This window comes from Aotus nancymaae, unplaced genomic scaffold (assembly GCF_030222135.1).
Source record: "Aotus nancymaae isolate 86718 unplaced genomic scaffold, 86718_ANA_hifiasm-v0.15.2.pri h1tg000036l, whole genome shotgun sequence".
Lineage (NCBI taxonomy): Eukaryota > Metazoa > Chordata > Mammalia > Primates > Aotidae > Aotus > Aotus nancymaae.
In genome coordinates, this window is record NW_026988450.1 from 12,682,946 (window position 1) to 12,708,048 (window position 25,103).

At 34.2% G+C, this 25,103-nt stretch overlaps 1 protein-coding gene across 13 annotated transcripts in view; it reads right to left on the reverse strand.

The window, feature by feature from the left end:
* Positions 1-25,103, reverse strand: part of ASPH (aspartate beta-hydroxylase) — a 221,692-nt gene that overhangs the window by 166,126 nt on the left and 30,463 nt on the right. For 4 of the 13 annotated variants that reach the window (XR_010345529.1, XM_064384226.1, XM_064384225.1 and 1 more), the window contains exons 2-4: positions 16,877-17,026; positions 15,310-15,354; positions 13,736-13,804 (exon numbers count right to left, since the gene is read on the reverse strand). Coding sequence is in view for 12 of the 13 variants with exons in the window: in XM_064384226.1 (XP_064240296.1) it covers positions 13,736-13,804; positions 15,310-15,354; positions 16,877-17,026 (264 nt within the window). In the remaining variant the exon portion in view is untranslated. Of the gene's footprint in view, positions 1-959; positions 9,117-13,735; positions 13,805-15,309; positions 15,355-16,876; positions 17,027-22,480; positions 22,630-25,103 lie in introns of those variants that run through there. The other 9 variants (XM_064384230.1, XM_064384227.1, XM_012463721.3 and 6 more) reach the window with 8 other exon arrangements.

Sequence of the window (25,103 nt, forward strand, 5' to 3'; positions counted from 1 at the left end):
GGCTGAGGCAGGAGAATCGCTTGAACCCAGGAGGCAGAGGTTGTGGTGAGCCGAGATTGTGCCAGTGCACCCCAGCCTGGGTGACAAGAGCAAAACTCTGTCTCAAAAATAAAATATAAAAGTTCCTGATCTCAAAATATAAATCATAAAACCCTGTAAATCACTTAGTCTCATCTGTTCATATTTCACCAAAAAAAAAACTACAAACAATATGCCAAGCACCTGAAATGATTACAAGAATATCACAAGCTTATAAAGAAAAACATGCACATCCCCCATGCCTCTCCCAACAAAGAATATGATCACTAACATATGAACAAGAATAACCACTGGCATATAAAGTCAAGCTGTAATACTGAGCTGTTAGTCTACGAATGGTTGACAGGTGTAATAATTTTTAATGAATTAAAATATCAAACACAGCAAATTCTATGTCAACGTAATGCAGGGCTCTACATTATACATCTAAGTTTTCATTTTACTGAAAACTATACATTTGGATCACACTAGCTCTTACTGTGCTCTAAGACAGAGTGTCATAAGAGTTTTTGGAGAAATAAAACCAATTGCTGAAGACTTCATCTTTTCCAACAGTAATTCAAAATGTCAGACTAATAAAGCTTTTAGGAAACAAGGTAAGAAGTGTATGTGTAAATTTAATATTTATATATCATAACAAATATAATGTGATATTGCCATAATACATACATTCTTAATTTAAAGACTATTACAAAACTTTGATAACATGAAAAGATAATGACTTAAAATTATATGCCTAAAGCAGAACATTTTTTGATGAAGTCTTGATAAAATTACTTATAACCTAAGGTGTACCCAAGCAAGACCTAAAAGCAATAATGTTTAGCATTAGTAACTACATTAACATTCCCAAAAAATGTCATGCATTTTCAAACATTAAACTTGGTTCACTCAAGGCTAGTTTGAAAAAAAGAAAATACCTTTAGCCTTAGTTTTTCTCTTGGCTACCCCACTGGATCCTTCTGTTGATATTTACAAGACAAAAATAAGTTATAAATAAAAAATATTAAGGGAATTTTTAAAAAGTGTCTATAAAATAGTTAAAATCAATGTCACTATAAAACAAGTTACTTATATTCCCCATTAAAAAATACTCCAATATATCTCTTATTTACGCGTCACTTTAAAGCCTTCCTTTCACTATCTTTAACAGATAAATGCATTATAATCAGCCTATGATTTATGATTTAATCAACTTCACAGTTTGGCTTAGTTCTTTAAGAACTGTTGGCATTAGAAACACTTAATTGCCACTGGAAATGGCATTTCCTACTCAGTGGTGGACTTCTGTTTGGGTCACAGATGATTAATTAAAAGTACTGGAGTGAAGGACCAAGGACCTTACTTCACTATTCAATTACATTTGCAATCCAAAAAAGGACAGCATATTTTGATAGAGTTTCCATCTTTATTGTCTGAACAATCACTGCTCTTCTATCAGTTCAAATTTTCTTTTAACAACAATTATATGAGCAAGTTAAGAATGGCAGTATTATATACACACATAGTACTTTTTCACTCTCAAAACATGGCAATAGCTTTCTGTCTCCTCTCTTGGCAAATGAAAGTTCTGATAATGGATTTATTTTTGAGTCTCTAATGATATACCTCTAACTCTTATTCCAACCAGGCTGTACTTAGCATCCGACTGAATTGGTCTTCCCAATTCTCTCTCTCGGTCACACAAAGGCTGGTTTATGCTCATGTATTGGCAAACTTTCCAAAGTTCCATTCCAAGTTGCCAATCCATTTCTTAGGCACATTAGGGTTGCAGGGGTAATGTTTAGTGTTCATCTCTTCAGGAAGTGGGGTAAGCCCATGCATAACCAGTCACTAAAGAATGAAGGTGTGGTCACAAGGAAGTCCTCAAAGCCATCTGACATTTTTCCTGCTGTAAACTGTAAAACCCACTTTGTATGTTTCTCAAAACTTCTACTTTCTGTGTGAGATGTTTGTACTACTATATTGTTCAAACCTCCCCTTTCTCTATTCATAGCAATTTATGTCTATCAAATGAGGTCATCCATTTAAGAATAGTGATTTATTTTGGTTGAAATATCACTATTCTTCAAAAACGTACTAGTATCTCTTACCACTGACAACATAAAAATGGAAACAAGTGACTATGGTTATATTTGTCCAATTACATGAAATACAAAGATAAGCATAACTAACCAGTACTTATTCCCATGTGCTTAACAATTATTTTTCACAGACAAAACTTGATTATTTCCTAAACTCTGTCAAATACAGTGTATCACCCTGTAATACTGAGGGCTGTTTCCAATCACTGTCCACTGAAGTTTATTTCAGAATACCAAAACTATTATGGTAATACCCACTTTTAAATATATGAACAGTATCCAATGTGTAAACCAAATTAGCATAAAACATTAAAATATGCTTCTAGTACAGCTATGTCCCCGTCCTGCCTCCTGCATGTTCTCCCAGGGCAGATCCAGATTTTCCTATTAAAAAATAAAGTGAGGAAACCCAGACTGCCCTCTCCCTACCCCCACCGTTATGTTCTAGGTAAAAAGAGCTATATGGATGAAAAGACTAGAGTTAACTTTTGCCATGAATAAGCCTAAATATTAGATTAGCATCAGATTCGTGAAACATATAAAAATAAACAGTGCTATACTTTAAACTTTTTTGGTTTGGGTATAAATCCTTACAGTGATACAAATGAACAAAGTGCAGTGCACCATATAAAACTCCCAAGTATCATCTCATGCTACCGTTTCTGAAAGCATTAGGATGTGCTTAAAAACAGCCAATAGTTTTTCAATATTTTTGACACAAGAACCAAGCTAATAATTTATCAACAATTATTACATTCAGCCTCTGAAGAAAAGTATATAGACCTGAAGAAAGTATACCACTGAAAACAGTTAACAAAGGAGCCCCTAAGTAACAATGGAACAAAAAGAGAGTCAAGAAAATATGGGTTTTTTGTTTTTGTTTTTTGTGGGGTTTTTTTTGTATCCCAGAACTTAAAATAAAATGAAATTAAATTTAAAAAAAAAAAAGAAAATGTGTTTTTTTAGTAAGTGAAATGATCAGTTTTAGGAAGGAAGGCATGAATAAAGGTTTAGGATTAGGACACTATTGTATTATGTTAGTTACTAAACAGCCTCTAAAGTTTTTCAGAATGCAGTTTTACAAGCAGTAGAGAAGGCAGTCGCACCACAATAATGAGAAAACATAGGTGGAAGGAAAGGTGACCAAAATCCTAGGGTGCCCTTATCAGCCTTCCTTATCTCCTTAGAAGAAAACTGATTATATTTAGAATTTCCCCAGATTCTGAGGGGGGCAGAAAAGAAGAAAGAGTCTGAAGAATTTTATACAGGTTTGGTTTTGAAGGTTAAGGAAACGCAGGCATGTCTGTAAGAAAAAGAAGGTAACTAAGTTCATGACAGGAGAGAGGTGATGAGGTCAGGAGGAGGTACAGGCTCAAGGGAAAGGGTCAGCCTTGGAAACCAGAGGATACAATGTCTGAAAAAATGATGAGCGAATGAGAGAAGAAACAATAACTCAAAAAAATACTGAGATAGTAATGTTGTAAAGGGAAGAGAAAAGAAAGTAACGAATGAAGCCACACACGATTATCTTAAAGCAGAAAGCAAAACCATCTCTGCAGTGGAATAATATGACTGTGGAAGAAGAAGGGAGGGCGTAGGAAAGGTTTAGAATGACTGCTAAGGAGAGAAACTGTCAGAGCAGCACACCCCCGAGAGAGGGTCAGTGCAGTTAATTTTATAACAGATTTTTTTCTTCCCCAGCAACCATGCAAAATGCAGTAATGGAGAAAGGGGTCAGTGGTAATCCAAGATTAGTGACAGCATGTAGAGGGGAAAAATATTAGTTTGTGGGCATTAGAGAAGTGGACTTAAGGGAAAACCACAAGGAAGACCCACCCTTCTAATTCTTGACAGAATTAAATTCTTATCATTTGTAACTATGGTTGATGCAGATTCTCCCTACAGTGCCAAAATGCCACAAGCATGCCCTACTTTTCTCCTTTTCTATCTTTACTACCATAGCTGATGTCTAGGAAAGAAAAGGAAAAAAAAAAGGAAAAAAGGGAACATTCCATGAAACAATAAAATTCATGACAACACAGTAGCTCTTCAAAAATAGTTTCAAGTAGTATGAAGAAAATTCTATCAATTTGAGCAAAAATAGAAACACTTTGGGTATTTCTTAATCCATTCAGACAAGTTTTTTTTTTAATTAATAGACTATATTCCAATCTAAGAAATCATCAACGAAGCATTAGGATGTGCTTAAAGAACATGTTGAAAAATAACTGCCATGCTATTTACTTTCTTTTCATCCTTTTATGTTTATTTTGATGTAAGCTTTTAAAGTGATGATAGTTAATAGCTCTGGCAACTATTTGGGAATTCTTATACAGAATTTAGAAAAAGGGTCTTACATTCTTCCCTTAGAACATAAGGGAGTTGCCTAAAGGAAATTTATGCTATTTTGGCAACTGCCTCAAGCCACTATTCCACATTTTCAAAATGAAATGTTCTCTATGAATGAATATGTTTGAACCATTAAGCCAATGGCTAGGCCTGTGGTTACACCACATGCAACAGACATGATTTTAGAAGACTGACTGCATTACAGACACACAAGCAGCTACTGCAGACCAGACAGTCAGCTCTAGGATTGGCCTGGACATCACTTCAGACTCCGGTCATTTCAGCCACTCCCACCATTTCTGGTGAGACCTGTCAGTCACTTTGAGCCTTCTCACCTTCCTCTATGCCATACTGGAACATCATAATTATTTCAACATGACTACATATAGCAAAAAGAGGCCCTAAATGTCCAATTAACAGTCCTGTTATCGAGGTGGACTGTTCCTCCAGAACAGATATCTACTCTTGGTAAAATGCATGTCAGGACGCTACCCCAATTTCTTTTTTATTTTTAAATAGATGTAATAATATAGTACAGATTTTAAAAAGCAGCAGCAGCAGCTACAAACCCACCAACCCTCTATAAGTGGGGAAGGGAGGATCAGAACATGAGAAAACTGAAAGACTAAATAAACAGAAAGGGATTAAAATCCAGAGACAGAGAAAAAAAGGTAAAATGCAGATTCAAATACAAATTGGAGATACGAAAGGTCACCTGAAGACTTTTGTTAGCATGGGTCAGTTTGTTATAGAAACTCAAAATGTCATTTCTCTTGCAAAAAAATATGTCCAATAATCTTACCACTTATTTAAACCAGATTTAAAAAAAAAAACTCAGAATTTTATTACGCACTGAGTAACTCCTCACCCATCAGGACCAACACCAGCATATGACATTATTCATATGATATTAACGAATATCACATGTAGGGCTTACCATTGAAGAGGAATTCAAATAAAACCAAATAAAACCTAAGATCTGGTTCCTAGATTCAAGGAGTCCACAAACTACTTAATATCTATTCCTACGTATAACATAGTCATCTCAACAAATAATGAAGGCAGAAAATTCTGCATACTGGTTCTATCAATTAACTTATGAAAATAAAGTCTTAGTCACTGAGTTCTTTAAGCATTCCAAATATGCATTGTGATCAAATATTCCACAGCTAAATCACAGAAAATTTCTTACATGTTTTATAGACTTAAGGAGCTAACCCAGCAAATTATTTAGAAAGGGTCATGGAGCATCAATCCCCCAAAAGTAAACTGCCAAGTGATCAAATTAAGAATAACTGGTTGTGCTAGACCAAAGTTGCAAACATCAGGGTAGAAAAAGAAACAATCTGTTCTCTCTAATTGTAAATAAAAACAATCAAACAGAAAATAGTCCTTCCTTCATGTCTGGATACAGCTCTATAAGACAGGGAGGTAATTTCTAGAAGAAAGAAAGAATCAAGGACAAGATGAAAAAGTAGGACAGCCCACTATTCCATATGTCCTCAGCACCGAGGCATCTGCAGGATCCCCAGGGCAGCAGGCTGACAGCCGCGCCTCAGGACTGGGTAAGATTGGCACCCAGAAGACACCTGCCCAACTGAATTATACCCACCACTCATGTCCCAAAGCAAGGCAGGCTGAAGGAGCTATGGGGCTGAAAAGAATGCTGTCTTGCTTTTGTGCCAAACTCCGGAGAACCCAGCACCTCTGCAATCGGACAATGTCAGTGCATCCGAAGAAGCCGGAACAGTGACTCCGAGGAGACAACACTACATCTCAACATGGAGCCTGTTCCACAGAGTTTCTTTGATTGCTCGAAACTGAAAAGGTAGAGTAAATATAGTATAACTTAAAATTTCATAATTATATATAGATAAATATTCAAATGAATGGGATACGATTTTGCCTTTTTAATTTAGCTCAAGTTTAAAAGACAAGAGCTAGGAAAAATATTATTAACAGAAAGTTAGAAAATACACTCTTAGAAAATTAAGAATTATAGTAATACATAATAAATAAAACAAAGGTGAAGTAATTTTTATCTGCTTTGAGATACTTTACACCACAGTTTTGCAAATTCTCTCTCTCTCTCTCTCTCTCTCTCACACACACACACACACACACACACACACGCCTTAGGTACAAGTTGACAGAAGTCACAGAAGTCAGGGGTTCATCAGCTACCTGGGTGTCACCTTTATCAGAGGCTTTCAGTGGAGCTAATGAGAAGTGGTACAAAGTAAGTGGCAAATTTTTATCCCACATTCTTGTCTTTCACTTACAAAAATAAAGCATAATTAATTTCTGTACATAAAATATGTATTAGTATGACAAAAAAGCCTGATGAGAAAGTAATAATTCCAAACACTTTTAACACAAAAATTTAAACATTTACTTCTCCTCAGTTAATCAAATATCTTCTAGTGTTAGTAGTAATGACATGTTAACAAGTAATATTGCCTTAAAAAGTATATCCCAGACATTTGGCTAGGTGAATTTCATCGAGTGAGGCTGAAGATTCCTTTAGAATTTAAACCTAATAAACTTTGATATTTCATAGTACCCAAATATAAAAGCAGAATACACAATAAATACAAAGACTGAATAAACTTTCAGAAGGAATATTATTGAATGATACTCATTTGTTGCAGAACATGCTACTAAGTGACAGCTTAGCTGAAGTCTTTGAATATTTGAAAACAGATGCTTTGGGCTATCAGAAGCATTAACAGAATAAAACATATTTGCCCATTAGTGAGGGCAAGACAAACTAGAGCTTTAATAGCCATTTAAACTTTAAGAGATCACTGTCCAGTGTGTATATCCATATCCAAAAGTAGCTACAGAATGTTTGTTTTTTAATAAGATAAGCAAATTGGACAGTGTTCCCTGACACAGGTAAATGGTAAGCAGAGGGGATGATATCCCGTGCTGGCTTGAGGCTGCTGCTTTCAAGCTACCATTATGACAATCTACAAGAATTAACAAACAATCTAAATTTGTCACAGTGCCCTCAGAATAAATGGATGAATGATACACTTACTGAAAGTAATTTGATTAGATATAGAAAGACAAGAAATATTTGAAAAGTAGAAATCATAGTTAAATAAAAGGTGAAGAAATGCAAACATTTTCAAAGTTTAGATCTTTGACAAACCAAAGTTAATCAAAATCTTAGAGATGCTGGAAAAGATTTAAAACCATGGAACTTTACTCCTTCAAAAAGTAACATCCCTTTCCTTATAATATAGGAAATATAACATCCCTTATATTTCCTAGGGATAAGGATATCTCTAGAAGAGCTTTGCTTGAGGGGAAACTAATGAAATCTCATTTTAAGAAATGCAATTTGTATATAGCTGATATAACTGTTTCTGTTACTATTGAAGCAAACTCACTTTAAAGAAATGGATTCAAATATGTTTTTAAGGTGTTCTAATGTAAAAAGTTTACTGCCCTAAACAGAATGACCACTTCAATAAGTTTATAATTCCAAAAATCACATTACATCTAAGCAAAAATTAATATTCAATTAATAAGTTATTGAAGGAAAAAATGGAAAAAGACTTATTTAGGATGAACAATTTTAATATGTACAACATTAAGATACATATTCACATGTTCCCTCGTGTAATATGCCTACTTTAAAAAAAATACAAATTACTTTCTCTGGATGTATATTTGGAAATAAAACTGAAAATAAATTTTGCTTTCATAGACAGAAATATGTCATGCTACTATCTGAAAACAGTAAGTTAACTTACTCTAAGGCAAAAACATGGGGTCATTTCAAAATTATTTTAAAAGCACCATTAACACAGAATTTTACATAGAAATTTGTATGGATCTGACAAGTCAGTTAACCTAAACAAATTACAATAAAAAATATCAGCTTTGCAAAGAACCATCACTTTATAGATCAGTCATGTTAAAGAAAAGAGAAGCATTTAACTTATAAATCATGCCAGAAATATTTTTATAATGAAACCCATTAGAATCATTTTAATTAATAGTGTGTTAGAAAGACAAGTATCAAGGGTTAACCACAACACAATTTGCTACTGTTAAGTGTCCAGATTTAGTTCAGTGAATACATGAGTTGAAACAAAACAATACAGAAACCAATTATACCACCAAGAACATCATTTTTAGTGTACTTTGTAGTCGACTACAAGAATGAGGAATGCCACTTTCTTGACTAGAAGTGGGGGGAGTCCAGCGAGCAAGGGACTAGCTAGTAGCTGTACTGGGCAAGATCACATGGTTGACTTGCACGGTAAGATGGTAAGATCACAACCGCCCCACTGCACATTAAGCCCTGCATAAGCAAAGGAAAGAAAAGAAAAAGGAGGCTGCTTCGGGTGTTCATTAGCCAATGACTTCAATCCCTGAATCAAAGTTACTGGTTATGTAAATCCAGTATGACACAAGTCTTTCCCTGAACCCCTTCATTCTGTGACGTACCATCAACACCATCTGCAGTTTCGCTTTCTTCTTCTTCTTCTTCTAGCATTTCAAAAGGAGTCATTATATCATAGAGAAATGAGAGGAAACCATAAAACCAATCTGAACTTTCCTCTGCTAAAATATTAAGGACTTCCTCAAGAGAATCAATATTTTCATTACTGCCATCTTTGGTCAGGCCTACATAAGAATAAAGGAAGAGAGAGAGAAAATAAGGAGAGCAGTTAGGTGGAAAAAAGAAGTGCAGGAAGGGCGATCTCAAAAACGATGTGCATCATGGTCAGAGAGGTTTACAGACACCATATTTGGAAAATAAAGAAGTCCATCAAAATGCACGCCTTACAATCAACTCTCAATCAAATGTCAAAAGAAAGCCACAATTTGAACAATCCTCACCATTCCTACCAGCTCCTACCCAAGTTTGCCTTTCTCTCATTAGTGTTGAGTTGAAAGAAAAAATTTTATCCGTCAAAATCAATAGACAATAATGGAAAATCAGTTGACAGCAAAAGGAAGCGTGAATAAAAGCAGTATCAGGGAAGAAAAGATATATACTCTGACAACCTCCAGATTTGCTTATTTACCAATCAGATTTTATCGAGAGTTGATTATACACATATTCATTCATTCATTCAAACTACAAAGGCTTATTTCCTCAAACTTCTCCCCTCCCCTCACCACCACCCCACTTAAGAATTGGAGTTAACTTAGGAAATTTTGGAGTTAATATAATTAGCAGTATTACCATTTATAACATCCATAGATGGGCATAAATATACTCAAATTATTTTTAACACTTAAATTTTAACACTATTAAATGTGGTAGCTTATAAAATTCTGGCAGCTGACTCGCAGTTCTGTAATTCTGGCCAATGACAAGAGTCAGTTGTTAATAATAGTTTGCCTACGGATATGAAATTTGATCAAGGCCCTAGCCGGTCACTTGCAGTAAGAACATTCCAAACTCCTCTCCCCATGAGCCTGTGAAATTAGCTTCTACTGCTAAGACCCCTTAGAACTGTCATTTTAAAGTAATGGACCCAAAGTATTGGACCCAAAACAGACCCTTAGGATAGAAGTAAATCAAAGTATATATTGTTTTTATCATTTGCTTCTTTTTCCTGTGAAGAACTGCCTCTGGGTAGCAAAGGTTTCTTAGCCCCAGTAGGCATCAGAATCTGCCAATACTACCAAGCTACATATGGCAAGACCCCATAATTCTGAGGAGGAATCACAGGGTAGGGTGTTCTGGCTGTAAGAAATGTTAACATACCTGACCACCAAACTTTTCTGGTTGTACCCACCTAATTCAGTCATTTAAGTCTTTGGCAACGCACAATTTCTCCATGTAGTATAACTATGAGCAATCAAGATTGGCAGATGAAGGATAAGACAACAACTAATTTAAAAGTTTTAAAGGTTATGGTGAAATTTCTCTGCTTTACTCAAAAGAACTATATTATGTCATTCTTCATGATTATGGTAGGAATAAAACACAAATTGCAGTTGGTATTTACATTACTTTTTGACAAGCCTAGAATTTTTTTTCACTGAATTTAGCAGTTGACAAATGCTGTGAACAGAGATCTATATTCCCAACTAAGTCTCTGTGGGGATAACACTGTTTCTTCTTTCTGCCTTAAAACACTATAGCTGCATGGTATAAACATCTTTATTTTTCTCCATTTGCCAATATATTACAAGTACTTCCGAGTATTGCATATAAAATATAAAACTTTTTCATCCTTCAGTATGACAGGTGACCATGTGCAACAAATATGCAAAAGCATTTGAACAAAACCGTTTACCCAGACAAGCAACATTCCTATGGTTCTGAAGACAAAAGTCCTGGTCCAAAGAGAAAAAAATATATTCTGGGTATGTGATTCCTTCTGAACCTCTAAGAACAGGGCTCAACCAAAGAGAATGCCTTTGGCTTGGAAAGGGCTGGTATCCTTCCATCTGCTCACTCATGCATCTACCAGTCTACAAATGTTCTTCCAAGATATAGCAAGGGCTGACTGGCTTCCCTTTTGCTTTCTAGTCATACCTGATACGACACCAGCTAGGTGCTAGCCATAGGACAAAGGGCAATCACGTGATCTTTAGGTGGTATCACTTCAAGGATTTAGTGTCCAAGTCATTTTCCTGTTGATTTTATTTGGAAAATAAGCTTTTAAAGACTACATTTCCAAACAAGGCAGTGTTCAATAATATGAACGACTACAAAAGATACCTATATTTTAATTTGGCCACAAAAATAAGAAGCTGTGTAAATGAATAACAATGGGCTTAGCACATTTTCAAAGAATCAGAAGGGCCTTGGCCACAAATAATCAAATAATAAAATTAATGATGGTTATTGATCTTGATTTACTCACATATATTTAATTCTATTTCACAAGAAAAGTCAAACCTTAAAATTGAGTGAAATGTACCATGTGAATGTGTACATTTCCCCAACTTTTTAAGATTTAGATATATGTAGATTTAAGAATCTAAAAAGAAATATTTATAAAATAAATGCAAAATCTACTAAAGTTTAACATATCTCAACTATTACTACACCTGTGATGCCAAGCACTCCTCTCATCTCTGACCTCCTACCTTCCTCCCTCCCCTTGGATCTCCTTGGCCTTAATCTAAAACCTAAACCCTTAAAGTGTAAACTTTACCATTAAGCTGCCTCCCCAATGAGAATGTACCCTGGAAGTCTGGCTTCATTTCTGGTATACACTCACTGTAGCGCTCCCCCCATAACCCCTACCTGACCACACAGAACCCACTGAAGGCTCTGTTCCCCCAACAATTTCACCAGGCTGTCTTTGCAGTAACCTTCCAGTAACAGAGGCACCTCTAAGCTACAATAATCTCACAAACCAGAAAAGAACTTTAGTCATAAAACTCAATTCAAGTTAAGGTTGCATTTCATGCGGAAAACTCAAAACACTATAGAAATAAGGTTAGAGGTGATAAGTAAGCCTAACATTTCACCTTTGGTGTGTTTCATCTGTACTAAAGCCATAAGCCAACTGCAAATTAGTACAGGAAGAGTAAAAAAGTATTTATGTAGTTTTATCTGATCTGTCTTTATGCATTTATTAGTAAAGTTACCAAAATAAACCTTGATATTCACCAAATTTAGTTCCACCTCCAAGTGTACAATTCTTATAAATGTCACAATTTACGAGTTCCTCACACTATACCTGCAAACAGCAATATTCAAAGTTACAATTAATTAACTTCTTAATGAAAAGTTAAAAACCTTAAAGGGAATGACCTTTTGAAATCTCAAATACACTAAAAATCAAGTTATTAAGGTAATAGTTTGCTATAGAAATCAGTGTATTTTATCAAAGAAACACCATATTTTAATTTTTAATGGTTGACATTTCCTGACAGACCAGATAGCTGGTTTTAAGCCAAAACAAACAAACAAAAATCAGCAAAATATAATAGATGAGGAAGTAGTATTATTTTTGAAAATGAGGGAACTTAGCCCACATTTCATTTTATCTTTAAAATAAAAAGTTTTGCTATTCAGAATTTGTCATTTAAAGTAATATAATGAACTAATAAACCATTTATAGGCAACCACATTAACATCATTCTGACAAGTTCTATATAATTTTGTTTCTTTTATGTGCCTAGGATTATAGTCATCTGAAGATTTAATATATTTACAGAAACTCAAATTTAGATACAGAATAACTGAACTACATTGAAAATTTCATTAAATTTCACAGTAAGTTTCCAGTAGTAAGCAGCAAACACTAATTCCCAATGGATGGTAAGAAAAAGAAAAAAAACTAACATAGGTCAAAATTAGGAAGGTTTATTACCCTTAACCACAACTGAAACTCTATTTTCATATTTAGAACTTTTTTTATTTCATAAGGAGGTGAAATTAATCTACTAAAAGCAGTTTCACTGGGTTACAGATGTGGCATCCCATCATGCTTTCATGTCTAAAAAATATACACAATACAGTGTAATTAAGAATTTCTTTGGGTCATTCTTTTATAAGCTTAATGTATAATATCATGCCATATCCATTATTTTTCTAAAGACTCTGATATAAAAAATTTTAACATGAATTATGCTAAATACAAAAGCAAAGGAAGTCTCACCAGGCCAGATTATATAAAATTTGCATATTAAAATTAACATCATTCTTTCCAACAAGACAGCATTTTAAAACAAATGAGAGAATATTACATTGTTATTTATTACAAGAAACATCTCTGATACAGACAGTAGAAAGAGAAGGTTCCAAGACTTCCAAAATAAAGACACTGGGTCAAAAGACCAGAAGTTCATATTTTAATGCTATCATTAAAATATGCATGGGACATTTTAAGATGTTTACTATCACTTTTGCTTCAAAATTAATTTATGTAAGACTGCAAAAATTTACATTTTGAAATGGAAGAGAACATCTAATGTCAATGAAGAATGGCTATAATTACCGTATCTGAAAACAGACTAGGATATTATCTATTCCAATTCTAAGTTCAGAGTAAGAAGTACTTTAAATTTGAAAACACACATGGCATTATTATACTTATCAAAAGATACATATGTAAGAGATATACACTTATTCATTGATAAAAGTAAATTGAAATGTAAGAGTCTGTGGAAAAATAAGCCATTTAAATTTTAACAGTAATGAAATATATGATTTAAGGGGGAAATATCTTCTGTAAGATATATACTATTGAGACAGATATTATTAAATCAAAAATATTTGTTTCTGGCATTTTATCATCACTAGCAAAAAACATAAAATGTGTACTTGCCTAATAAAACTTTGGCATCATCCACATCAAAATCTCCATCACCGTCAGCATCATAGACTCCTAGTTTTCCTACAATAGAAGAGAAATGATGGATATGGGAACAAAAGAGAAAACAAATTTAATAAGGTATTACCACTTAGTGAAGTCCTATAACTCAGTCATAAATGTTACCAATTAACGCAATTCTTTCCTCTTTTAATCCTGCAAAGCAGTGTCAAATTAATATATTACTTCAAAACAGTGAGCAATTCAGGTAGTCAGGAAATGTTCAGCTAACAAATTCTAAGAAATAAAACTGACATAGCATTTTCTTTAAAGATTGAACAATATCCTGATCTAATTACTTGAGAACAATGTTTCTTATACTACTAAAAATATTTTTCATAAAGTTTTTAGCATATATGAAACAATACTGATTTATTCCTAAGTTACTTGAAATTTAATGTTTCTAAAGCATGAAATTTCATCACACTATCAATAACTGAACCAAAAGAAACAAATAACCCAGCCTCAAATAGAGACTAAATATAAACAGATTAACACAGAATCTAAGTACTAACAATTTAAAAATCATTACGTTTATATTTTACAATCATAACAGAAATATCATAAATTAACCTTTAAAAGTAAAAGACCATTATGAAAATAAAGCATATAAAACTAGAGGCTTCCTGAAATTATAAAAGAAAACTTATGATTATTCGACTTGACTTAATTAGTATTGGCCATCTATACTATAAGAAAAATAGGCTTAAAACAGATATGCTGAGAAGACAATACTACTAAAGCCTTTCCTCTTCAAGAACAGAAAATGCTCTTAGGCTTAATTAGCACTGGCTATCTATACTATAAGAAAAAAGGGCTTAAAACAGATATGCTGAGAAGACAATACTTCCAAAGCCTTTCCTCTTCAAGAACAGAAAATGCTTTTAGGCTTTAATGCTTTCTCATAAGAAACACTGTTATTTTATTTAGCATTTCAAAAACTCAAATACATTCAACTTCCTAAAAAAGCATCCTAAAATCCACGATTCTAATTCATTACTGGACAATGACTGTGGAGAAACATAATCATGTTAATGTACAGCAATATTTTAAACAGGATTTAGAGCATTAGCACTAAAAACAAAAACAAAAACAGTTGGCAGCATTCTTATCATTTCTTTAATACAAAGTGCATTAAAAGATCACAGAAGAGCAGGCAGAAATTCTGGCTCAGAGTAGCTCTGATCAATCTTATCTCCCCAGAGCCCTTGATCTACTTGGGAAAATGGTTAACTTGCTATATAGAAGTCTGACTTAGCAAACACATCACATTTAAAATGATAATGATGAAGGAAGAGATAAGGATGTTATTTCAACTGCTAAGAACACAAAAAGTACTAATCAAGGCTATGCAGAAGACAGAATTCAAGAAACAGTAAAAGAAAATATTATCCTTCCTGACAAACCTATAATGGGAAATTGGTCCTATCACTTACATTCTGATGTAGGTAATAACTAGATTAGTAGAAAAAGGATGAGGTATTAGAGACTAACACACGTAGACTTGAAATGCATCTCCAATTGCCTACCTTGAAGTACCTCTGATAAGTTATAACGGAAGTCCTTTGCTTTGGCTGCATGCATGTAAAAACATGAAAATTGTTATTTGTGCTTAAAGGTACGAATATTTAAAATCTCCTCTTTTAAGATATGTTCCCTAACAACATAAGTCAGTAAGCATAAATCTACTCAGAAATTTGTCTCCAAACTAAAATCCTCCCCCGTTGGTCTGTCAATCTATCCAGAGACACTTTCCTTAAAGTAATGAAAATGAAAAACTTCAATAAAAAACAGATTACAGATAAGCATATTTTGTTATTCTTTGCCCTTTCTCCCCAAAAAGATGTCTATAATCCGACAAGTAAAGCAGAAGCACAGGAGGTCCAAGGGAAGGGGAGATCGTCCATGCAACATTGTACATATAGACAAGTGTGTTTTTTTTTCAGTGACAGGTTCACATCTTTCATTGGATTACTAAAGAGGAAGGCCATTATTCACAATAGCCAAGAAGTGGAAAAAACCCAAATGTCCTTCACTGATAATAGAAAAAATGTGGTGTGTCCATATGATGAAATACTATGCAGCCATAAAAGAGATAGGCAAAATGTGGTGTGTCCATATGATGAAACATTACGCAGCCATAAAATGAAGTACTGAACCTTAAAAACATCATGCTAAGTGCAAAAAGGCAAGTACAAAAAAGACCATATAGTGTATGGTTCCATTATGTGAAATGTCCAGAATAAAGAAAACCACAGACACAGAAAGTAGGTTAGTATTTGCCAGGAAGAGACTGGGTATTTAAGGGAAAGGGGGTAACCAAAATAATCTGGAATTACACAATGCTAATGGGTACAAAAAATGATGAATATAGTGAAAGAAAACTGAACTGTAATGTTAAATTTTATTTCAGTTTTAAAAAGAGATTTTTAGGGAAGTGAAAGAGAATGTGACTCCAAAAGTAATAAAGAATCATTAATGTAAAAAATAATGAAAAACCGCAGTGATTATCAGAGAGAAAAGGAAAAAGGAGAAAGATCACTATCAGAAGAACTACAGCAACTTTCTCAGAACGGCATACAGATCACACCTATACACACACAAACATATCTACAAACGCCTATCTTAGCACATCCATCCAGCGCCTGTATGCATGCACACACTCACCCCATCCCAACAGACACACAGAAGGGTGTGCTTTGAAAACCCTCTCTAAGGAAGGGTTTTGCATATTGTCTGGTTATGATTCATTAGTGGGTCCTTAAATAAATTTAGTGGCTCGTGATTTAAAATTTAGTGGCAAGTACTTAAAAATTTATAATAAAATTGAATAGAAACCAAAAGGTACTGCAGATAGTGAGAATGAGTACTGTTTGATAACACTTCTCTCTGTATGACAGACATACGATAAAAAGCCTTTTTTAAAAAGACAGTACTCCAAGGTAACCCTCCTCATATCCCTTTTCAGCCTCAACTGAGAACCACTGAAAGGCTACAGAAATTGCCAGTACCAAAAAGAAAGTAACAAATATTCAAGATTCCTAAGAGATGTCACTTACTCCCTTACAAATTCACATAAAATATCGAAATTCTTACCTAGAACTTCTTCATAGTCAACAAGATCAAACCAAACCACAGCTACAGACGTCCAGACACCCAGCAATGCAATCACCATAAACCATGTGAAGAATGAAGTTCCCGAGAGTCCTCCTTTCCTCCCATTCTTGTGTCCTCCGTGCTTTGTCTCTGTTTAGAAATAAATGTAAGACGGCATAAGAAGAAAATACTTTACTGAACACCTCTTCTCACAATTACTTCTCCAGTAATTTGAGAGTATATACAATGATAGACCATTTCCAAAAATAGTTTTCAGTTAAATTCTCAAAACATGTCACACAAAATATTTTTGAAAACAGAAAATATTCTGTTTAGATGCAACACTAACTTTGAAGTAGTGCATGAAATAAATTACTAATTTTTAAAAAAAAAAAAGACTTAGTATAATATGTATATTCCATCTAAGTTACTTATCAAAATGACCTGAATATTACCCCCTTTTAAAGGCAGAGTGCATCAATAACTTAATGAAATCACATAAAAATGTGGCCATATCCTTTTCTCTGTCCATTTCATTTCTGCAGAATTTTAAAAACTCTGTTAACTACCACGGAAGGAAGGATCTCCCCTCAAACCATTTCATATTCTTAGCCAAAGAGAGGACAGAGAAGTGAAATAGCACAGTCCATTCCTACTCCTTTACAAGATCCACTGAGGCCTAAGGAAACAGGAAAAGGCTCATTCACAACTGGTCTCACTGCAGGAAACAGCTTTGTAAACTGCTGTCCACCTGAAGCATCATTTATCGCATCTGATATTATTAATATACCTTATATTCTTTTGTAAGTATTCTTCTTACAGTCAAAAATAAACAAAAATCATTTGATATTAACAGAAAATAATCAATACTGTCCTTAAAAAGATGAACAATATTTAAATTTCCCATAAAAAGGAATATAATACATATTATATCAATATTAATAAATAAAAAGGATAAATCATATCCCAAAATGCCTTCTGACAAGAGGAAAAGTTTATGAAACAGAAGATGGAAGGGCAGAGCAGAGCCTCCTTTTTGTGCGGCAGGTGGAGTCACCATTAAAGTGCCTTCATGTGTACTGCTGCCGGTGATCCTCACCGTGTCCTGCCACTGTTTCTACAGAGGGCATTTCTGGATGTTTATGCAGGTCAGTGTTTCATTCTGTGCACCTGTTCATCACATTGCAGGATTTCTGGCATCCCTGGTTTCCCCTGGATCTAAAGACAAGGAGCTCCCAAGGGTTATTACACGCAACCCACCCCCAAATATTTCCACATGTTCCCTGCAGGGGCAGTTCCTGGTTGAGAACCAACGGGTATAAAGACAGGAATAATTATCTGTTTTATAAAAGAAAAATGAAATGATTCTCCCAAAGTCACCAGTACAAATTGGGTAGAACTAGGAACATACTCTCATCTCTATAGCTCTGAGTTCCTCAATCTCTAATCAGTGGGCCAAATTACATGATTTTTAAAAAAACCCACTAGCTTTAATTTAGAACTTGCCCTTTGACTTCTAAGTCCAGTTCTAATTACAGAATGCTACTAGTAATTTGCAGTGGCTCAAGTCAAGAATATATAGCCAATATATTCTTCTGGAAGAAAAAATGAAATTCTTCTTGTTAAAAGGATATAAACATTTTTTTAAAATATACCATTAGATCAGTTTTTCAAAAGGGTCCATAAAAATCAAATTCATCTGTGTATATGTACACTCAAACATACACATATATTTATCTATATGCCTACATCAAATTATATAAAGTTCTGATGACTAATAAAACTAATTTTTTTTTGAGACACAGTCTCCCTTTGTCACCCAGGCTGGAGTGCACTGGCATGATCTCAGCTCACTGCAACCTCTGCCTCCCAGGTTCAAGCAATTCTCCTGCCTCAGCCTCCCGAGTAACTGGGATTACAGACACCTGCCATCACGCCTCGCTAATTTTTGTATTTTTAGTAGAGACAGGGTTTCACCATGTGGGCCAGGCTGGTCTTGAACTCTTGACCTCAAGTGATCTGCCCGCCTCTACCTCTCAAAGTGCTGGGTCATTCTTAAAAAGTCAAGTATTTCTTTTTTCTGACATTCTTTAAATATTAATGGATCCATCAGAGCCAGTAAATAATATGGTAAATTCATAAAAGTATGCTTACCAAATGACAAATGGCCATCAACTTTGTTTCTAATGTGATCTATATAAAAGCTAGCTATATAAAAACATAATTTATGTATTAAATAAAAATACTTGCTGGGCATAGATCCTGTTGTTGCAGATTAAACCAACTTCAAATAGGTACCATTACCTGAACACAGCCATGGGAAGGGGAGATTGGGTGAGAATGTCTGCTATGTTGGTAGAAGGAAATGGTGATTTTCAAAAATTTTATATGTTGTAAGCATATAAAAAAAATACAAACTAAACTACTACTGAAAGTTCAAGAAAAAAAAGATTTATGAAAGTGAGTAAGCTTCGAGGGCAGGAAGTGCCATATATTCAGTAACAGTATTGTATCTCTAATTCACTATATTTTTATGAACAGAAAGACTTTTTCTAATACTATATCCAAAGAAACCAAAAATCCCTTACTTCTATATAACATACAGACATATACATACAAACTCATTTGTGCACAACACTAAGTATAATAAAAATAATACCTTCAAAAATATCCACATACTCAAAATATGGAACTACAGTAGCTAATGACTAAGAATTTCTTGACTTTGCTACTTATTCCCTCTAAGAATCAAATTTATTTATTTATTTTTTTATTTTCGGAAAAGGAATGTTAGAACGTCAGTAAAGCTGGGTTCTTGTCTTACGTCCTCTTGAACATTCTGTAACTGGTATCAGTCTCGTATTTTCCTCATTAACTGGAAAACAGCAAGGCTAAACAAATATAGTTCATCTTTTCATTCATCCAACATTTTTATTCAGTATGTGAATACCAGATAATTGTACCCAATAATTAAGTTTTTAAAATGAGTATGTGGCCAGCCAGATACCCAAGATGATTCTATTTAAAATAAACCTATGCTGCGGTGAGCTATGATTCTGCTACTGTACTCCAGCCTGGGCAACAAAGCAAGACCCTCTCTTAAAAAAAAATTTAAAAGTCTGTAATGAAATAGCTAATAAAATACAGTAATAAGTTGAATTCAAAGTTTGATCATTTCTCCATTTCTCTCTCTCTCTCAAAGGGAAACAGAGGAGGAAAATTTCTGAGATTCTGAAAAGGAAATTATCATTTATCCAAGTTAACTCAGTAATACTCATGTAAGTTATTGACTGCAACACCACATATACAGGGAAAAGTAGACAAAAGACTTTTTTCTAAAAAACAAAATGAATACATCCACTGAAACAGCAAGGGATTGAGATAGGGAGGAGACAGTCAAACACAATAAAAAACACACCTTTACCTAGAATTTGTTTACATTTTTATTTTAGATGTGATTCTAACAATTTCAATTTCAATTAAGTTTTCTAGCTCATCACATAAAACTCTAGAATAGATTTTAGACACAATCTAACCCAAATGAGTCAAAGCAACAGAGTGCTGACAGAGGAAAAGCATATAAAATGCACACATCTCTCCAGCAAGAGCAGATCCAAGAACTCAGAAAAGCTGAGTGCTGGGAAACTTTCAGGCAGAAACCCTGAGAGTCCTTCAAATAATCTTCAATACAAGACAATAACTGGTTTCACATTGATTCTGCCATTAAAACAGACAAGAAATGTATAATAAATCTTGGAAAGATTTTCATTCAAAATAGTTTTTAGTAAAGAGATTTATCACTTTAAAAGCTAAATGTTACTTAACTAGAATATATTATCAGCAATATTTTATATATCCCTTTACAAATAATAAATTAGCTGTTACTCTAGTATTATTAACCTTATTACTGTTGATATTTACTAGTTCCATAAAGAAACAAAATACTAAATTATAGAAGGGATTTTTTCCTAAGACATCTTTTTTAGGGGCAGTTTTTATTGACACCAAACAATATATTCTTGGTATGTCATTTGGTAAATATGCTGTGCCTAGTACCAAAGGGCAGATCAGTTTCTGTCCAACGAGACTGATGAACGCATGGTAAGACAAACCCTTAAGAGGGTTTACAACTCCCTAAGCAAATCTGAAACCAGTATCTTGTTCCAAAGGTATTTGGGAAGAACATCTAGTAGATGTCCCTATTTTCTAAGATCAGAATAACTCTGAGTCTTCATTTCATTTTCTGGCTCCATGTTCAACCTGTAGTCCTGGGATCAGCGAAAAAAAATTTTTTTTTAAGAATACCGCAAGAACTATGCGATTCATTTTTTTCCCACTTTATTCCATCAAAAGTACATGACCTCCAAATCAGAAAATGTTCCCACACACCACCAAACACAGAAATTACTATGGCAAGCAATCGTCCAAAACGAAGACTCTCCAGAAACAAAAGGAAGGGGAAGGGCAACGTGTAGTTTTATTTATTCGGTCAAGGAAAGGGAGACAAGACGACAAACCCCAGCACTTGAACGGTCATTAGCTACTTCACTGGCCAACTACTAACTGAATTATAGATCATTTGTAAGTTTTAGTTAGCATTATGTTGGGAATTTCATATTTACACATAAACTCAATACATTTAAAGTTTTTTGAAAAACATGAAAACTGTCAAGCAACTCATCAAAGTGATTATTTTTCCATGCTATAAAATGTCACCCATTGGAAATCAAGAACTGTTAAAATTGGGTCAGATGTAACAGCTAATTTTTCCTAACTACATAGATAACCTAATCCACAGAGGGGAGAAATGTCTTCCAAAACAACTAAAAGTCAGACATGTATCTCATATTCTTCTTCATGGCTACATGAAGCACTTTATCAGATGAGTCAAGTGACCCATTCCAACCAATTATTTAAACAGCATTCACAGAGGAGATGCTCATATTCTCTATCCTAATAGAAGAATCCTTTCATAATGAGTGAACGCAGTCTTTCAATTAATGGAAAGACTATCTTAATTTACAGAGTGAAGCAAAAACAAATATATTCAAAACATTAAATTCAATACATTGTTAAAGAATACTTCAAGATTAAAGAGTCAATTTAAAAACTAAAACCTCCTGTGTTTTTTCTTTGCATTTATTATCTGCTTCATATTAAAGTACGTCACTTTCCATAAATGGCAAGTCGTTGCTTGAACCAAGTAAGTCTGTTCATTAATGAGACTGAACTTATATATCCTATAATTTTATACAAAATTTAAATATACATATTTCTTTAAATTCATTGTAATTAACTTTTTAAAACTAAAGAAGAGAGCTTGTTCATTTTTTGAAATTTGTAAAATCCAGCCTCCAATAGTACAATAAGTACAATAGTACATCTAAATTAAGACACCAAAACATATTCTGATTAAAGACAGATTATTCCATGAAATATTCAGCTACTGTGAAAAGTCAGTATCTCAAAGTTCAAAACAGAAAACGTAGATGGTGCAGTCAAAGCACTTAGCCAAAAATATTTTAACACAGCACAACTGAAAATAAAGTGAAAAGTTGTCAGCTAGATCTAAAGCCACTTTTAACCTAAATAACAAAAATATACCTTTATCTTCAGCCATTTCGATTTCTTCAATCCATGAATAATAAATGCTAAAGTTAAAAAAAAAAAAAAAAAAAAAAAAGCCAAACAACTCAAAAGTACTACTGGCAGGACTTAGGCACACTGCATGCACTTGCCTACCAGAGCTTGAGACTGGCCAGCCCCTGCACAGCAAGGGCCTCTACAACTGAAACTGGACCTGACTACAAACTCTGCTCACAAGTTATTTTTAGAGGCTAAATGCTGCTAATCACTTAGGCTGAAGTGCACTCCCTAACAACACGACAGCCTTTCTCCCACTTACAGGATTCCTTTCCCAGTTGGTGCTAGCTAACTTCAACCCCTAAAAAATCAAGCATGCCGAAAAAAAATGAAATGGAACAAATTGTGCTGCCAATTTTGTTTTCTTGGAAGCAGGTTTTAATGGCTTTAGCTTAAGCACCAATTCATTCAAAACTCAAACAAGTCTTGCTATAAAATATGGCCCCAAGCCCAGAAGCAGCTTGATTTGGCCCTTCAGAATCTAATAAAATGGCTACAAGGAAAGACCAATAGATTGTTTGAATGAAACAAAACCATAAATAGTAAGAAATTAATTAATGCTCCAGAATTCTGATTCATAGATACCATCCCAGGACTAATTCCTGCAACAGCAAAAATAAAGCAACAACACAAAATGTTTCACTGGAAAAGGAGGAAGAGAGAACTGGTGGGAGGGAAAGAAATAGAAGGAAGGCTGGAAGGTGAGGAGAGGGACAGAAAGAAATCTTCAGGAGTAAGAATATAATAATGACCTGGGAAAGATCCTCTTGAAAGGGAACTAGGAAAAGATTACACAACCACATTCTGATTTTTTTTTTCGACTTCTCCCCAACCTCATCTCCAAGTATTCTCTTCTGGGAAATAAAATCAGCCATTTATTCACTGATCTAACATTACCAGTTCACAGAATTCATTAGAGTTCTGATTAGTACACTAAATTAATTTAGCATAAATAGTATCTAGAGCAAGACAGCAACCTTTCTAATTTGTTTATAAGACTAATTTTTTCACTCAAATTTAAGGCTTCACAAACAAATTAAATATTTAAATGCTTTGAATACTACTAATAATTTCCAGTGGCTCAAGTCAAGAATATACTGCCAATATATTCTTCTGGAAGAAAAAAAATTTTTAAAAAGATATACACATTTTTAAAAAATACACCACTAGATCAATTTTTTAAAAGGGGCCATAAAAACTAAATCCATCTGAGTGTATGTGTGTACACTCAAACATACATATTCAAAGGTAAATGTTACTTAACTAGAATATTAAATTACTAGCAGTATTTTATCTATCCCTTTATAATATCAAATAAATGAGGTGTTACTCTAGTATTATTAACCTTGTAACTATTGATATTTACTGTTCCATAAATGAATAAAACACTAAATTATAAAAGGGATTCTTTCCTAAGATGCCTTTTTTAGGAGCAGTTTTTTATCAACAGCATACAATATACTCTTGACACGTAATTTTGTAAATATGGTGTGCCTAGTCCCAAAGGGCAGATCAGTTTCTGTCCAGCAAAACTGATGAATGCATGGCAAGGTAAACCCTTAACAAGTTGGTACCATATTCTGCAACCTATGGTGCCAACATCTGATGGCCCAGGTTTAGGACAGAGTGAAGCAGGTAGGCATCAAGGCAAACTAAACACAATTGTGTCAGAAGCCCTCTGGCCAAGCATCATTTCCCCCATTCTTTTCTCCAAAGATCTGTCCCACTAAACTTAGTGCTTGCTAAATTGTTAAATGACAATGAATTACTTGTTGACAGGGGATAAAGTGACCCACTATTTCGTCACCACACAAATTAATAAGACAAATATTCTGGAAGCTTTCTTTCATTGTGTTGTTTTTGGAAAGAGAATGACAGCAACATGATACCCCTATGGATGAGACCACTAGAAACCAAGCCCCCGCACTGATACACAGGCAGCTTGGTATGCTTTCCTTCTTAGACACCTGGATTTGTTTCATGGCTTCTCCATTAAATTTGATTTGGGGGAAGTCATCAAACTTCTGGCCTCAATTTCCTTGCTTATAAAACGGGTCTTCGCACAAACGAGGTATGTAAATATTTGCTAGCGTTATCAGTGAAAGAAATTTTTATCGATTCAATCATGACTAGTGCACAAACATCCATACTCCCAATTTAGAGCTCTTTTCATAATCCCATCTGTCCCTGCAACTGCTGGAGCTGCTAGGGTTTCTTCTCCTTTCTTTACTGGCCTGAGTGAGGTCAGCTGCACTCCAAATTACAGAATGTCTACAGCCAAATGTCAAACTGTAAGAATCACAGCTATTAAAATGTGGTGACACCTCACCCTGAGACTTCTTCAACACAGCTCCAATTATTCCTCAGTGACAAATCTTTATCCAGCTCTTTCACAAGTCCTGTAGTTAACCTTCTTTTGTCTTCTGCAATAATTGAATAGTTATTTTGATAAAAATGTCTTTCCTCCTCAGTTCACAATGACAATGACATACCTGTTATTTTCGATAGGGAGATCAGAAGAAAATCCTCTGAAATATCATTTAATCTATCACAACACTTTTTAAAGAACAATAAATTCTGAATT